Source organism: Balearica regulorum, chromosome 1, assembly GCF_011004875.1.
Source record: "Balearica regulorum gibbericeps isolate bBalReg1 chromosome 1, bBalReg1.pri, whole genome shotgun sequence".
NCBI classification, from domain to species: Eukaryota; Metazoa; Chordata; class Aves; order Gruiformes; family Gruidae; genus Balearica; species Balearica regulorum.
The window spans coordinates 151,306,894-151,324,987 of NC_046184.1; the positions used below are offsets into that span (position 1 = coordinate 151,306,894).

At 37.5% G+C, this 18,094-nt stretch overlaps 2 protein-coding genes across 2 annotated transcripts in view; one reads left to right on the forward strand and one right to left on the reverse strand.

Moving 5' to 3' along the window:
• The window catches only part of SH3RF3 (SH3 domain containing ring finger 3), a 362,642-nt gene that overhangs the window by 277,543 nt on the left and 67,005 nt on the right, over positions 1–18,094 (forward strand). The gene's annotated exons all lie outside the window — the stretch shown is intronic.
• Positions 4,452–18,094, reverse strand: part of SEPTIN10 (septin 10) — a 36,391-nt gene continuing 22,748 nt past the window's right edge. The window contains 5 exon segments of the mRNA XM_075739166.1: positions 4,452–5,315; positions 6,490–6,680; positions 9,236–9,368; positions 12,129–12,194; positions 17,576–17,744. Of these exon segments, the coding sequence (XP_075595281.1) occupies positions 5,300–5,315; positions 6,490–6,680; positions 9,236–9,368; positions 12,129–12,194; positions 17,576–17,744 (575 nt within the window). The 3' untranslated portion in view covers positions 4,452–5,299.

An 18,094-nucleotide genomic window follows, 5' to 3' on the forward strand; every position in this document is an offset into this window, starting at 1 on the left:
CAGCTTCATGACACTCTTTTTCAGAAAGTGTAAGGCTCACAGGATTATCACCCAGAAACCACCCTGATGCATCTCAATAGTATTTCCCAACAACAAAAATATGTTATTTTAACACACATTTCTGGGAAATCTTTTAACAAGATTTTGGATCAGAGTAAGGTGCAACTGTATTCTTAAGTTTTCAAATTATAAAGACTGATTTCAGCATTTTAATGCTTTAGCAGATAAATACCATCAACCACGTGAGCTCAGAGCTCTCATTGCACTTTTATACTGCCTTCTGCGCTAACAGCTTTGTTTCTACAGAAAATAATATTATCTTCTGTGGGGGAAAAAAAATATTGCTTATTCTAAATGAGTTACAGAATGACAGAGTCGCTGATGTTGGAAGGGGTGTCTGGAGACCACCTACTCCAACCCCCCTGACAGAAGCAGGTTCAATTAGAAGGGGTTGCTGAGGGCCAGTGCCACAGTCACTCAGTACCACAGTCCTGTACCCAAAAGTGAAAGCCATGTTCTTCGAGCGCACCCTAGTGAAAATACTGCTGAAGCGCTCTTTTTTCTGGTTTAAAATCCTGCGAATATCTGTAGCTGAGTGGCTTGCTGCCTTGATGCTAGGGCCTGGATTTTAAAACATATATTTAGTAAAGAAAACAAGGACACGTAAATCCCTCAGTACCTTATAAAAATACAGTTAGGTAATTTACCTGTCTATGAATTACACTAAATTACTTTTTGCAGTGATACACTGAATGTGAATTACACAAGTCTTCATAAAGGTCTTGAAAAATTAGTAATTTTTCTTTTGAGATGATGTTGCTGTTACGGAAGAGACTCATGTTTCTGTTAGTTAAAATCATAGAACCATAGAATACCTTGAGTTGGAAGGGACCCATAAGGACCATTGAGTTCAACTCCTTGCTCCTCACAGGACTGCCTAAAACTAAACCCATATGACTAAGAGCATTGCCCAGATGCTCCTTGAACTCTGACAGGCTTGGTGCCATGACCACTGCCCTGGGGAGCCTGTTCCAGTGACCGACCACTCTCTCTGTGAAGAGCCTTTTCCTAAGCGTCCAACCTGAACTTCCCCTGATGCAGATTCATTCCATTTCGTTGTGTCCTATTGCTGTTCACCAGAGAGAGGACATAAGCACCCCTCTCCGCTGCCCACCCTGAGGAGGGTGTAGACTGTGATGAGGTCACCCCTCAGCTTTCTCTTCTCCAAGCTGAACAAACCAAGTGACCTCAGCCGCTCCTCCTAAGTCTGGCCCTTGAGGCCTTTCACCATATCTTAGTCACCCTCCACTGGACACACTCTAATAGTTTGATGTCCTTCTTACACTGAGGTGCCCAAAACTGCACACAGTGCTCCACGTGGGGCTGCACCAGTGTGGTGTAGACTGGGACAATCACGTCCCTTGACCAGCTAGCCCTGCTGTGCTGGATGCACCCTAGGACACAGTTGGCCCTTTTGGCTGCCAGGGCACACTCTTGACTAATTTTCAGCTTGCCATCAACTCAAACCCCCAGATCTCTTTCCGCAGTGCTCCTCTCCAGCCTCTCGTACCGCAGTTTGAATGTATAACCAGGATTACCCTGTCCCAGGTAGGGAATTCAGCTCTTGTTAGATTTCACATGGTTCGTGATTGCCCAGCTCACTAAGTCTATCCAATCTCTCTGTAAGGCCTCTCTGCCCTAGAGGGAGTCCACAGCTGCTCCTAGTTTCGTATCATCCACAAACTTTTGTACATTTGATTCCTGCATCCAGATCTTTCTTTAAAAAAAAATTAAAGAGCACTGGCACTGAAACTGAGCCCTGGGGAACCCCACTGGTAACTGGCCATCAGGCTGATGTAACTCCATTTACTATAACTCTTTGAGCCCGACCCGTCAGCCAATTACTCACCCAACGTATTATGGACTTGTCTAGCTTTGTGCTGGACATTTTTTCCAGAAGGAAATACTGTGACAGACAGTATCAAAAGCTTTGCTAAAATAAAAAAAACCTGCACATCTACTGGCTTCCCTTGGTCAACTAGATGGGTGACCTTGTCATAAAAGGAAATTAAGTTAGTTAAGCAGGACTTTCCCCTCATGAGCCCATGCTGGCTATGACCAATGACTGCATTGTCTCTCAAGTGCTTTTCAATAACTCTCAGAATGACCTTCTCCATTATTTTACCAGGCACTGAAGTGAGACTGACAGGCCTGTAATTACCAGGGTCTTGCTTCTTACCTTTCTTGAAAACTGGGACATTTGCCAACTTTCAGTCATGGAATGGTTTGAGTTGGAAGGGACCTCAAAGACCATCTAGTTCCAACCCCCCTGCCATGGGCAGGGACACCCGCCACTAGACCAGGTTGCCCAAAGCCCCATCCAACCTGGCCTTGAACACTGCCAGGGAGGGGACATCCACAGCTTCTCTGGGCAACCTGTTCCAGTGCCTCACCACCCTCACAGTAAAGAATTTCTTCCCATACATTCTTAATTTTTGAAGTCCAGTATATTCTCTACCTAATTTCACAATGCAAATCTAAATATCGTTCTGACACCAAATATGTAGGCAATGCTATACTGTTAGCAGTAGGAGATTTAAGATAAAACCACTTATGCATCCTGGCTGTCTCTTCTCGTGGCAAAGTAATTTTAATGATACAGTTAAGAATAAATATACAAAATATATATGGAGAAATATCCTAAGGAGAGGATCTAAAAAGGTAAAGGCTTCAGACTTGTAAAAGACACAAATAATCTCACAGTAGCCACTTGCAGAAGGTACCATAACAATAAAGAGACCTTAATAAATGGTCCTCAAACCATTTCATCTGCAGGATAAACCTCTCTGAAGGTTCCATTAAAAAGCACATAGCTAAGATAAACTACAGTGAGGCATATACATTTTTATTTACTACCACTATTAATTCTTAACTTTCAGGAGATACTTAGTTCTTCCTTTATAATTCTTTAAGCTGCGTTTGACTGTCAGGCTGTGATGTGCACTTGTGAGCTTATCTGATATCTCATCTTTAGGCAAACTTAAACAGAACCACTATGGAATTCCCCGTACTTACAGACAACTCTCCATTGCTTAAATGAGTATCAGGAAAAAAAGAAAAAAACTACTGGCTCTCCCATTTTGTGCTACAACTGAACAAACTCCCTTTAATTGTCACCTGTTCCAAAGACCTGCACAGGTGCTTGCACCAGTTTTGTTTTGCTGTCAAATCCTGCAGGGCCGACACGTGCAACTGAACATAAACCCATTCTGAGCAAGACACGTGGTAGCCATACGGTACTACTCGTGGGTCCCAGCGGTCAAATCACAGCACATCCTCTCATACTGGCCAGGCACAGAGCTATCTAGGTCAAACTGTACTTAACCATCTCAGGCTTTGTCCTCAGCGAAGTGGCCGCACTATAGACAGCTACCTTTGTCTTTTGATGCAGTTTTTGTAACACTCATGAAGAGCTGTACTTGAGCTAACTAACATCAGCGGCTGGGATAACCCATGTGGGGAAAAATGAGTGCTGACAGTACACATCATTCAATTGTAACTACATTCTGCTCAAGATCACTTGATAACACTTCCAAATCTACTGCTCAGTTAAAAAAATATTTATTTTTTTCTCATTTGGCTGTTACCTCTTTTAAGGAGGGGGTATCCCTTGTTTCTAATCAAACAGATGCAAATGGCCCAGTCAATGGTACAAAGCCAAACGAAAAACAGAGTCTTCCATCAAGCTCCATTTTGCTCAGGAAGGAGCAGTCAGCCAGCCATCACAGGGCCTGGCCCTGGCCCATGTTCTGCTCTTGAAAGAAGCATCAGTCATACGCTGGCTGAGCGTGCAGGCTAAGTGGATGTCTCTTCTTAGCCCTTCCCTCCTACGAGACAGCCTGCTGTACCTGTGGACCTGATGGAATTAGCAGTTTGGCCCTTTCCTGTTCAATGAAGGGTTTATACATCTTAACATCCATTCCTTCCCATTGCTACGGAATTGACGAAAAACAACCTTATATGCTATGGATTACTGTGCGAGTAAAATAGAAGGTGAGGTCAGTCACCAAACGGGCTCCCCAGGGCAGTGGTCACAGCACCAAGCCTGTCAGAGTTCAAGGAGCATCTGGATGATGCTCTCAGTCATATGGTTTAGTTTTAGGTGGTCCTGTGAGGAGCAGGGAGTGGGACTCAATGATCCTTATGGGTCCCTTCCAATTCACAGATATCCTATGGTTCTATAAGTACAGTGGAATATGACAAGTATACTACAAGCCATATTGCCTTTCTGGCACAGTACGCACAAATCGCCTATTTTTCCCAAGCAATAAATGACTTAAGACATTTAAAATGGATGCAAAACATTTGTATTTTTCAGGTTAATGCAAATTTTACTCCTTGTTTCTAATAACATGGGAGGGAGAGGAAGCAGAACAACAGAAACACATAAGCAAAACCAATGTATTTTATTTTTATCAAGTTAGTATTTGATTTTTAAAGAGTCACACAAAACAACTTCAGAGAACTGCACCTTTTATAGTTTCCCATTAGTTATCCTGGCTACTGAAAATATAAAAAAACATTTCATACTTGTTTTAACCTGAAGCTCTTGTAGTTAATAGTTTTTGTAAAGTTCAGCCTCTGCTGTAACTGAACACCACAATCACAAGCATCAAAAAGTTCTAGGTGCTTTCCATATTAAGATAGTAATGTCAGATAAACAATCACGCAACAGTACAGCACTGCAAAAATATATCAATACATTCTGATTAGAAAGATCCTACCTGAAATTTAGGACAGTGCTTGTACATAAAAGCCCATAAACATAAAGCTGTCAGCAAAATCAGTAAATGGTTGAATTATGTCAACAGTTGTATTAAATAATATTTAGTAGACTAATATACCATACCATATGAAAATAACTCTTTAGAAAGGTTATAGTGGATATATTCACTGAATACTTTTGTATTACAGCATTCATACTATGAATGGAACTGTTTATGGCAGGGGCATTTTCTTTGGTACAATGCACTTAAAATGAAAGCAAGCTGGCCACAGGTATGTAAGGCAAGTGTGTATGAAGGCAGACTCGTAACAGTCCGTGATGGCAATGACAGTAATCACTGCACCGTATGTGTACAGATCATACTTAAAAATTCTTCTTTTGCAGGATGCAGTAACAAGAGGTATTTTCCAAATCCCTTAGTAAGAAACTGCAACTCCTATACCTCCACAAGCACACTGTGAATCATTGCTTCCTCAAGAGAAATTATCAATATTGTTTCTTCTATCATCGGTATTACATAAAGCTGGAACTGAAAAACAAAAGCAAGCATATAAACTGTAACATATTCTGAAGAAATAAAGCTAAAACAGAGAAAACAAAACTAAAAACTTTCTAAAGTTGAGAGTTACTCATAATAGTGCAGATAATGATTTCTGTTACCAAGAATTCCACTGTCATATATAAATCCAGAAAAAGGAGTCTAGGAAAAGGAACTCAGTAACATTACTTGAAATGCAATAAATTTTGGCAAAACCACAAGCAGGCTTCTAGCAAATACCCCAAAAATGCCAAAGCTGTCTTGATATTTGTGGAAACATTTGCACCCATCTAACTTCTAAAGTTTTTCATGATCTAGCAGTTATGAATAATTTCTGTACCAAAAAAATCTGCTTTCAATTGCAGTAATATATTAATCAACAAAATGTTATCTGCAGCAAAGTTGTAACCTACCAGGGAAGGTTAATTGACTTCTGATTTTGGAGGAGAAAAAACTAATTAAATTTAATTTAATGTTTATATATGAACACTTAATTCAATGTTGATATATGAAGAATTTGGGCATGTTATTCTGGAGACTACTTTTGAATACATCTCTGAAATTTCTCAATTTGAGCTTTACTTTTGGGAGTGGAGAAAGAAAGAAGTGGGTGGGAGACAATAAAGTGAAATGTTTATCAGATCACATTCTGCACTCGGTGAAATTTTACAGCAAATTTTATCGATCTCTCCTCTCAAAAGTCTACACTAGGAAGACACATCTAGTATTACGGGACAGCAGCAGTCAGACTGCTTCATAAAGCTACGATATCCTACATTCAAAACCTGAGTGCTGCAAGCAAATACTATTTCTGGAATTCCCTGGGTGAATTTCTGTCCCTCTCTAACTTCTCCCTCTCATTCTGTTCGTGAACATTCACAATTTCTTCATCTCTGACATCAAAGCACAGGAGTTCAAGTCGAAAACCTTGGGTCCTTCATGGAAAAAGAAAAAAGAAAAGAAAGAACGCTCATAGAACATACAGCAATTACTCTAAACATAAATCCAAGCATGAGTATATTTTACACACTTCTGTCTTCTTATAGCATAACAGAATAGGAGCATGTTTGTATCTTTTCTAAAAGATTACTGAAATTTGTGTTATAAAAGTGATATGTGAAGAATTTTTTTATTGCTGCCTCTGATGACTAGCATTGGCACCTACTTTTTGCGGTCCTTGTCTCTTTTCAAACTAACAACAGGGGTAGAGACAGATGCTTGTGATTGGAGTAATTCAGCATTAGCTTTCTTCTCAATAAATATAGCTATTTCATCTTCTAGAACTTTTTTCTTTTTCTCTAATTTCAGTTTCACTTCTTGATGCATTAGCATTCGATGTTCAAATTTAGTCTGTATCTGTTTAAAGAAAGCACAAAAAATAGTATTTCCAACTAGTAACACAAGGTGGTGATATCACAATACAAAACCCCTCTGCAATTAAACAGTAAAACCTAACTCGTGTCAAAAGTCATAAGAAATTGCAGTTCTTTCCCCAAACTGATCAGACTAAATAACAGCAATCCAGAAAAATAATCATTCATATCAGATTGTTCTCATAGAAGCCAGGTTACTACACACAAAGTACAGGTGGAAACCATGGAAGGCACTAAATGAATATGAGATTTCCTACTAGATTTTACTCTATCTTTATTATATCAAAAATAAGGAGGCCTTTGGAGAGGAAACAATTACCAACAGAAGGATTAAAATACAATCTGCCAATTAGAATCTACTTCCCTAAAACCAAGTGGGCAAGGAATCATACATATTTCAGTTACACAGGCATGTATTTTCATATATATATATAATTTTAATATGTTTATTAATTACATTTACCTATCAGTATGCACACACACAATAAGTCTGGTTGGGGGAGTTATTTGCAGGCTGCAAGAAGTTAACTGCTTTTCTGCAGTAATTGTTCTTTGATTGTTCTTTTGACATATTAATGGATTTTACTCTCCAGATGCATTTTGACCAGCTTAAACCTACTGTGAAGCTGTGCATGACAACCAGTGGGTATTTCACTCCACCCTTCCTCACCTCCCATCTCCCCACACACAAACTCTCCTAGAATCCTGCTTCTGTATCCATCTGTATTGGTGTAAGTCGATCTGAGTGCAGCTATACTGGTATAGAAATCAGAGAGATTTATTTCAATCTTTTGCAGTAACTAAGAAATAACTAAGATTATAAATGTAACAGTATGCCTGTTCTACTCAGTAGAGCTGTAAGATTTTATAAATGTGTGTGTGTATGTATGCATACTATTCATTTATTTATTTCATTTGCAACAGTTAACCAGATGCATTGCAAAACCAGGCATATCAATAAAAACATTCAGGGTAGTAAGGTCCTAAGCGACTGTACGTCTCAGGAGTGGTAACACTGCATATTGCACTTGTAAGTTTCCTCTAAATGAAGGATGTGAAAGCAATCTTAAGTACAACAGAAATTCCTGGTTTCCCAGATTCACATACATACTTCTAAGAGAAGGAGCAGTAAGATCATATGACAAATGTTCTTTAGGAGTGACTGCGTGATCACTTTCCCACATCAGGAAGTGGGAAAACAAATATCCATAATTCAATTGCAATATGGAGGGCTCACAAACCACCTGGTATATATCACAGAAGAAAAACATCAAAGCGTACCACAGATACTGTTTAAGACCTAGCTGAACTAACTTTGAACATGGCCAAGTATTCTTCCAATTGGATAGCCTCATACTGAGAAGGATTGAACCTGATTTTTTTCTCCACAAGTAGCATGGGGGACTTAACAGATTTAAAAACAAAGTATTAAGCCTTTTTATTTAAAATATGCATCTGAACACCTTGCAAAAGCATCTTTGCTGAGACACTGAGGTACAGAAAAGAACATTAATAAATATACACAAGTTTCCAATTTCAATTAAACCAGTGTTTGAAGATAAATACACGTGACCATGAGAGAGTCTGGCAGAAAGTAGATGAGAAGATCCCAGTCCAGCGTGACTGGACTAAATCTTCAACAACATATTCAAGAAATGTTCCACACGTCCAAATATTCTTAAAGCAGCTGGGAATAGATGAAATTTTAAAAACAAAACAAAACAAAACAAAACCACCCTCCCACACACACTTTCAAACCTCTCAACATGAGGGTTGAGCTTATATTAAATACCTGAATCTGGAGGTCATACAAACATACATGCCCCACTCTCTTGGGCTGAAAAACAACCCATGGGATTTTTTTCGTGAAATCCTAGCTTTTACAGAGCAAACTATGGATGAAAAGTGCCTACTGTGCTGCTATGGCATACTGATGTTTACCAGCATACTGTAGAGAAAACGAAGAAACATGCAACCATTACATTCATCGCTCTCTTACTTCACTATATCACCTCCTACTCTGTTGATTTGTCCCAGCTATCCACCAAAGCCTTTAGACCATAAGCTCTTTCCTTCCAAATAAAGACTGCCATTTATAGAATCATAGAATCATTTAGGTTGGAAAAGACCCCTAAGATCATTGAGTCCAACCGTTAACCTAGACTGCCAAGTCCACCATTAAACCATGTCCCTAAGGACCACATCTACGCATCTTTTTACTACCTCCAGGGATGGTGACTCCACCTCTTCCCTGGGCCACCTGCTCCAATGATTGACAACCCTCTTGGTGAAGACATTTTTCCAATATCCAACCTAAACCTCCCCTGACATAACTTGAGGCCATTTCCTCTTGTCCTATCGCTTGTTACTTGGGAGAAGAGACCAACATCCACCTGGCTACAGCCTCCTTTCAGGTAGTTGTAGGGAGCAGTAAGGTCTCCCCTCACCCTCCTTTTCCCCAGGCTAAACAACCCCAGTTCCCTCAGCTGTTCCACATAAGACTTGTTCTTTTGTCTCAAGACAGACATGCATGCCCACCTGTTGCTCTGCTTCTTTCAATATTGCTTCTTTCTCCTTCACCCTCTGCACAAACTGTTGTCTCATCTCCTCCTCTTTTCTTTGCAGTTCAAGGTAGAACTCGTTCCTCTTTGCCTCATAGGCTTCCTGTAGACTGAAGTCCAAAAATGTAAGCAAGTCTCCAGCATGCTGCTTTATTCAATGTAGAAAACCAACAATCTGGAACATTATTTAAACAATTAATATTCATCTGAAATATTAATTTATACAGTTCCTCACATTAAAAAATTATAAACAAACCTAAACAGAAGTAAGCATCTTTTAAATTTTTAATAATTTACCTTTTTAAATTTTTATTTAAGTAAACAACCCTGAGTAAAATTATTTATACTAACAGCTCCCGGGCAATTTACATTTCAAAGTAAATACAGCACTTTAGGAATCTCATGTTCTAAAAGACTTGAGTTGTAACTTTCTGCTTCCAACACACATAACCCTTTTTATTTAATTTACTTATTAATAAGACACTGAAATTGCCAGAAAAATCTCCTCAAATTTCCATGTTGTAAAACCTCAGTCTTAAAATAGGACATTACAAAAAAAATGCATCTAGAGCATTAACACAACTAACAAACTGATTATTCCTATATGAAAAGGAAGGAAAATAACAGGATCTTCAAAACACATAATACTTATGTTATGTAATGTCAAAATTTAAACATGGCAGGGTTAGATTTATATAGAATAAACACAATTTCCCAAGTAGTTCAACATCCAAAGGATAGGGTTACCTTCCAACATTCATCAGTCAAAATCTAAAGACTGCTTATTTTTTCCTGAATTGTCTCTCCCAGAAGCTAATATCCTGCATACATACCACACTTGTATTTGAAACTATATAGGAGGTGTAAATTAGTTCAAATCATTGGGCAAATAGCAAAACAGCCAGTAATTAAAACATTTCTTTACTTTTAAATCTATGCCTCCCTTTTTTTTTTTTTTTTTTTTTTTTTAAGTTCCTCTACTATACCTTTCAGTACACAGGATGATTTTCTTCCTCCAAACGACAGGTACTTGAAATTCAGAAACTTCTTTCATATCAAAGCATATCATAGCAAATTAAAAGATGCTGGTAATTTATTCATATACTACTAGAGGTTTGCCATTTGCAGGGTCTATACTACCACTGCTATCACCACAGCGCTGGCAGGGAAAGTTTTGCTTTTCAGGGAAAAAGGAATGGAGCTTGTACACAGATGTATCCCACAGACCAAAGAGCACACTAGCTTGAAAAGCATACCTGCTTAATGACAGAAGTTCTTCCAGCAAAACTTTTACCACAAACTTTTCTAAGTCACAATATTCCAGAGAGGCAAAACTGGTGGATCAGAGCTGTGCTAATCGTTATTACAAAAACAAAAGGATCTGTCCAGTATATTGTAGGACATACTCTAGCTCTTTATTCTGGGGCTATTCTCTCATACCATTCATCTCTTCTAACACTTCCTGAGTGCGCACTAGTCAGCCCTTCTCAGCTGTCATGAGTTACTGTCCTTTGCCAGGTACCTCATGCCTTCCACTCTGATGTAAAATAAATATATATCAAGTATTTAAATTTGCTTTATATTTTTAATATGCATACACACTTTTGTACCAGTTTTTAAGTCTCAGCTTTTACTGTTTCTATTAAAACAGTTTATAAATGTAAAGACTTACAAAAAAGGACATCTAAAAACTTAATTATTTAGAGCAACAGTAAGCTTAAACTCTCTTGAACTCTCTCTTCTATATTTAAATTTATGATGACTGGGCAGTTTCCCAATCCTAAAGTTTCTTATTTGTACTCAAAATATAATCTAAAGAGAGAGAAGAATGGTCGTAAAATTGCACATGTAGACTTAATGTTTGTCAGAGCTCAAGGTCAGAGCACTTCTCCTATCTTATTTGAGCAACACATTGCAACAAAACAAACTCAGAACAACCACCTTTTTGGGCTTGGTCTGCTTGAGTTTTTTTATCAGCTGTGAAGTAACTTAGGTCATCCTGAAATTGTTATCTACCACGTGAAATGAGGGCATGGTTTTCACACAGGTATATCAATTCACACTATCTTTAAGTTTAGAGAGCGTAAGTAATAACAGTAAAGCTACAGCACAGGTTTTTCAAGTGCTAGCGATCTCACTACACACAGTTTTGGGCCCTGTGTCAGTTCTGTTAGCTAACATGCTGCCTTGGGGTGCAATAAAGCGGCTAGAGCGAGTGCTAGAGTAATCTAACATGCCGCATTCGCACCTTCATTTCATTATGTGAACATCTTTAGACTCAACCTAAGCTAGTTTATCAGGTAAAACCAATTTTGTCATGAAATTAGTAAAAGATTGACTTTGAAGACACTGGATTTACTAAGTAATCAATTTACATGTATAAGGAAGAGGAGAAATAAAAGTGTATTTTTAAAATCCCCTCCTCCCCCTGGACTGAATTGTTCTGGAAATCACAAACTTTCCTCTTCTGTGTTTGGCATATCAGCAACATAATGATCCAAACAGTCTTTGGTTGTCAGAGGTTTGGGGAGGAGGGGAAAACAGTTCACCAGATCTTAAGCCAATCCTTTCAACATTACTGCACCCATTGCTCACAGTAAAATACTATTTTTTCCAGTTTACCTGAAGACTGGTTTCACTGCTTCTCATATAGCACATTATGAAAATCAAATTCATGGGTTCTCTCATTCTTCTGGGTTGGATGTCTATAATTTTATACTCTGTACAAAACCACTTGCAAAATTAATATGTTAAAGATAATTATTTAAATAATGTATTCTTACTGAGGTTTTGGAGGAAGGAAAGGGATTGTGAAGAAAGTCTACACCTTACTAATCCATTACATACCTCATAACAGCACTATCACCTACCTTTCTACAGAAGCATAGTTGTGACATACAGTTTTTCTAGCTGCGTAAGACTTAGAACATGGAAGCCTAAATACAAAGATGCAAATCAAACATGTTATGTTCATAAATAAAGGCTCTGACTGAAGTGAATTCAACTTTCAGGGGAACACAGTGTTTGTGCACTTTGAACAACAGTTATTTACACAATATTTTACAGTTTGTTCATTTAAATTTAAAAAAGCTTTCAAATTTGAAAACTACACTTGTAACTTTTTGCATAACATTTGACTATCAATTAAGGTATATCAGAAAAACTAAAGAATTTAAAAGTTAACTAGTGGCAGGTATTTTTAGCATGGTCCCTTGACTCAGTGAACTACCTAAGTTGATATTAAGCAACACTAAGGATGTGGTAGATCAAAATAATTACCATTTTCCCAGGGGAGGCATGAAAACCAGGTATTTTGGATGTGGTTCAGTCTTACCATAAGGTTAAAATATTTAGCTCAAATGCAAAGGTCTGCAGTTGGTCAGATGAACTCCATTCCCAAGTGACTTCTTAAGGAAGAAGTCTAACAGCCTTTCAGATATTAGGTTTCCTTTCTCAGAAAGGACAACTAGAATCATATCAACCTTCCTCTACATGTAAACTTATTCACATTACTGAATCCTTCCTGTTTTTCTCTCATCATCCTCAAAATAGACTGAAAAATAAACATGTTTTTGTTCAAGAACTGCAAGGTCTGAATATCCCAGTTTCAGGGTAGAATAAAGCATGGAATATATGATTGTTCACATATTGAGAAACTGAGATGTTTACGTTACAATTACGTTTAACTGCAATTAAGAGGAAGAACAAATTGTAATCATGAGCACAGAAAAACAACTAAACAAGAGAATGGTTAACATCATAGAATCCAAATATGCAAGCATATAGCCTGAACATCAATCTTCAGCTTTCTTCAACAGACCCTTGCCTACTAGTTTTCTTCTTGCAAAACAAGAATGTCCCCTTAAGCCATGACATAGCTTAGACTGGAAAACGGACTTACAAAATGTCCAACTTCAAAACACTAGTAATCCTCTCCTCCCCTGCAAACATCTAAGCTTACTAGGGTGTACATATTTCGAAGTTCGGCTGGAAGCACTCTTCATGTCTAGATTCCTGGTTTCAACTATCCCACATTTTTCCATTTGGGACATCTCAGCAATTATCTCTTGCTCAGAATGACCTGAAACTAGGAATTCATGTTCCTAATGGACATAATTGGACCATCAAAAAGGCAGGACTGGACCACCCCCACAAAAAAATGGTCTATCTTTACTTTTGAACAGCAAATAAAGGGAAATCCCGATTTTAAGTATTAAAACATTATAATAAAAGCACTTCCTGGATTTTACATCCAACAGACACTGCATAAAATGCAGGAACCATCCCCCCAAATACTCTGCTATCCATTGACTTCGTTACATAAATTTTGCCATAACAGGCTTTCCAAGCCCATTCCTGACTGGCTGCTTTTCGTGGCTTGGAAACCAAATTATACCTATATGACTAAGTTTTGCCTTGGATGGTATTCCATTTATTCCCTGAAGTACCATATGGTGGATTCTTTATTTTTAAAGTGGTGTCTCACATATTATATTTTAATCTGATATGGCATACACATGACTGATTCGCATGACCTTTTGGAATGATACCCCAGTACAAGACTGAACTCTTCATAAAAAAGTTTTGTATATTGTTTTTGCAAGGTGTATGAATGAGATTAAGTTCATTCCCAATTATCCATTAATTTAAGTCATGCTAATCATTGTTATCCAATTTAAATAAATAATGGTTTGATAAAATGCCAGTATAAGCCATGTGTCCTGAAAGCAGCAGAATTAAGAGCCCAAATTCCTATGGATAATTTTATGTTCTATTCTCTCATTGATTGCAATACCCAAAGTCCTGCCTACGTTCTTGTACCTTTTTAACTACACAATTATCATCCCTCCATACTTCCTAAATATTCTTTACTCATTGTGAGTATTTGCGTGGCTCTTTCACGTGCAGTAGCCTTGGCTACTTCCAAATTACCCAGGACCTTCTTATGCTACTGCAGTACTGCCAAGCTCCCAAGAGTTTCAAAAGACAGTACTTCGTTCAGAGGTAATGATTTACTGACAAGGAATGCACATTGGCTGGCCAACAACTGGTAGGAGCAGAGGTCTTTCTGCTTTTCCTGCAGTGACAACACTAACCATGTAATCCCTTGGCAGCATCCAACCCTTTACTGAAGTTTGAAAATGAAGACCTGGTTCATAAGTTATTAGGGAGAGACTAACAGACTGATCACGTAAAGTTCATTTCCCTGGAAATCTGGTTAATGAAAAAGTTAATTGTTAGAATCCAACTGGAAATAAAAAAATTAGAAAGTTATTATGACACAAATTCACAAAAAAATATAGGATTAGGGAATAGGTATTTTTAAAAGTGTACACAAGACAGTCACTTCAGACTACTACTATCTTTATTTTCTCCCCTTACACCTAGTAATAAAGATACAAATATATTTTTCCATTGTATGCTGAAACCATCTCTTCCCATGTCTCCCATAAAAAATAAAGCTTGCCTACATGTTTTTTCACATGTAAGAGTGAAAGCCTTTACAGATGTCTGCCCACAACCTACCTCACAAGGTAGCTGAAAATCCAAGAACTACTGGTTTTGCTTTGCAATGGCCTACAGTTTTGGATGAATAAACTACTGTTGTACTTTTAAATCCAAAAGAGTGGTACAGGAACTTCACAGGCAGCTTTTTCACAACATGCCAAAAGGCAGGGCATGCTAGGTACTCGAGTGTTAATATTCAAATGCTACAAACTCCAGTGCAATAAAATCACCTAATTATTCAAGTCTAGCAGAAATTTTCTAAATTTACATACAATAACCCAATTAGGATTACAAAATTTAGTATGTACACAGCTACATCACAAGCACAACATATGACTTCTCAACATGCACTTTGATCATTATTTACACAAGTAGCATAAAATTTTAATCATCAGTCATATACTGCTATGTAATCTTAACTATACTTTAAAACTATAGCTCTTACAATCCACATGTATATATTGTAAACATCTTTAAGGACAAAGAGGATGGCAATTTAATAACAGATTTTTGCCCAGAAGAACAGGATAGTTCCTATTCTGAAAGATATTTAAATTTACAAGTCAGCAAAATGGGAAGCAGAGAACTTCCTCTACGGAAAGAGACGTTTTCTATCACACTGCTGAGGATGACACTTTTAATCGTTTCCTCAGTAGCTTCATAAAACACCTTATGGGTAAGGCTACATTAGTCTACTAATTACACTACATACAGTAGTATGTAAATTCTCTCCCCTTTTTATGCTATCATACAACATCCCTCCCAAAGGACCAAATGTCTTCTCTTTCAGACCTCAGTGTCATTCACTATGCCACATAACTGAGGGACAACTACACATCCTAGATCCAGTCCCACTTTTCTCTTCCTGTCACAGTGAATCTGGGAAAAGTTAATTTTTCTAGATTCTTATGGAATACCTATTCTCATCTTTCCAAAACAATGACATTTTCAATAGATGCAATTTACCAAAACTAACTATTAAGTGTATTGTCTTGCCACAAAGCTCTCAATAAAATGACATTTAGTTGGCCATACATAAAAAACTACACACCAGAGGGAACTTAGCTTTTCTGTATCTCCACGAAGCAATCCATTTCTAAACCAACTTCTGAAGCGTAAAATACTATGACATTCTGATACAAACCTCCCACTTTATACCATCAGTGTTTGGGGGTTTTAAGACGACACTTTTTGTGTTTGTGGAAGAAAACAATTTTGTGCATGACTTTTATAATTTAACACTTATCTTGAGATGGCCATACATTGTGAAATTCAAGTTCAGAAAAGCCAAAGGTACTGCAATCAATATTGCCATGATCAAATCTCTAAAAAAAGCTTTCCCTAAACAAAGATAACAAAATATCAGCTGTTAGTGTATGTATGTTCTTAAACTTAAACCTAATCCCAATGAAAGGTCTATGGTCAGTTTCAGCTGGTTTTAAACCTCATTCACCTTTGGTTCTCTATTTATGAAAAGGATTTATTCCTTTATTGTTAAGTCAAGATAAATGTCAAAAGATCACTGCGATTCGTGGTCAGCTCAAGATCATCTAAATGAACTACTTTGAAATGTGCCTTGACATTAAGACTTCAGAAAGAAGTGCCCACATCCAGCATCTTTCTTGGCCACGTTAATCTTATTTAATTATTATTGTTTGAACAATATATAAATTAGACCTAGTCAAAGTGAAAGAAATGCTGTTCCATCAACACTCTACAAGTTACAGTAACTCCAACTGCCTTAGAACTTCTGTGCAAAGTACAAGTGAAAGCAAAGAATTTAAGCCACTAAAACCAACTCTTTGGAGGGAAGCCATTTAAAAGTCATTTATTTTTATCAGAACAGAATGGGTAAAGACAGTCTGATCACTAAGTAAAACAAGAAGTAAACAAATCAGTTGGTTCAAAGCACTAGAAACTGCTTTTAATGCAAAGACATATTTAGTTTACATGTCTGGTTTAAGCCAGTATTTCCCACCATGACTATGCAATAATAGCACTTTGCTAAACTGTGAAGGCTTGAACAACTCCTGAAGCATCAGTTCTTCCCCATCAGGATTCTAACCACTTACAAAATACAATCTCATGCATAAAATGACCAAAGGAAGCTGGAAGAGGGAGAGGGAGATGACAGAATTGGAAATAAAAGATTAAACAAACTGGATATAGAAATTGTAAATACCTCCTGCATAAAGCAGCTTTACTACATGAAACAACTGAGTGTCTCTAACCCTCTGCCTAACTTTTCTTTGGAATCCTCTATTAACTTCCTACAATCTAGCAAGAGATTTCTTGACCTGAAAAGGCTCGATGTTTGTTATTATGACAGATAATGTGGGAAGCCAACAGTGTAACCAATGATTTTTTAAAAGTTTTTGCTTCAGTTCCTTCTGAACTTTGAGTCCAACCAAACCATTGCTCAGAATCAGACATTATTAAGAGACAAAGTAAACCATCATGCTAATATATAATGAAAATAATTTAAAAGGCATAAAGTGCATATACTTGAAAAAAATTTACATTCTCCATGACAAAAATTAAAATCCTCAGGTTTATTCTAAAAGAGAAAGATTTCAGAAATACAACTAGCTTGTATGCCTTTAAAAGCAATGCTTATATAATCCCATATACTTCTCCATGAAGATAACTGAAGGAACAGCTACATACTTACTCTGATTTAAAAAAACCCTAATTCTTTCCCTCTTAGAAAACCTATTCTGTGTATGAACCCTGCTCTGTACTGGGTTGACACAGTCAAATGTGAAGTGAATGGATGCTGAAAGCGAGTGCTGCACATGAAGTCCTTTACCTGACTGGTTTGTTCTCAGGGCCAACGTCTCTGAAGCCCATCTCTTCCAGTCTGCAGCGTCTGTACAACTCATAATGTCGTGCATGAGTCTGCTCTCTTAAGTCTTCCATATTTGTGCAAATAAGCATCTCGCGAAGCTTTACAAAGTCACAGTGGTTCTCATTTTCCACTAACCAGTTAAAAGAGTAAGATTTTATTATTATGTACAAGTAGCAAAATTGTCAAAATATATTTTAAACAGCACTGAGATTCATTTGTTTTGTTTACTAATTATCCTTCCAGGAAAAGGTATCTCATTGTTTATTATACCTCTTACACTTCCCTATAATTTCTAATATACACATTGAAGCACTAACTGTAAGTGCTGGTGAACGTGTTCCAACACATCTTGATTTCCTGTTTGAGTTGAACAATGGTAAATTTCTCTTTTTTTCCCCCTCTTCTTTACTGACAATCATAAAACTTTGAAATCTGGGAGTGTTAGAGGCACTGCCACCATACTAACCTACCCAAATATTA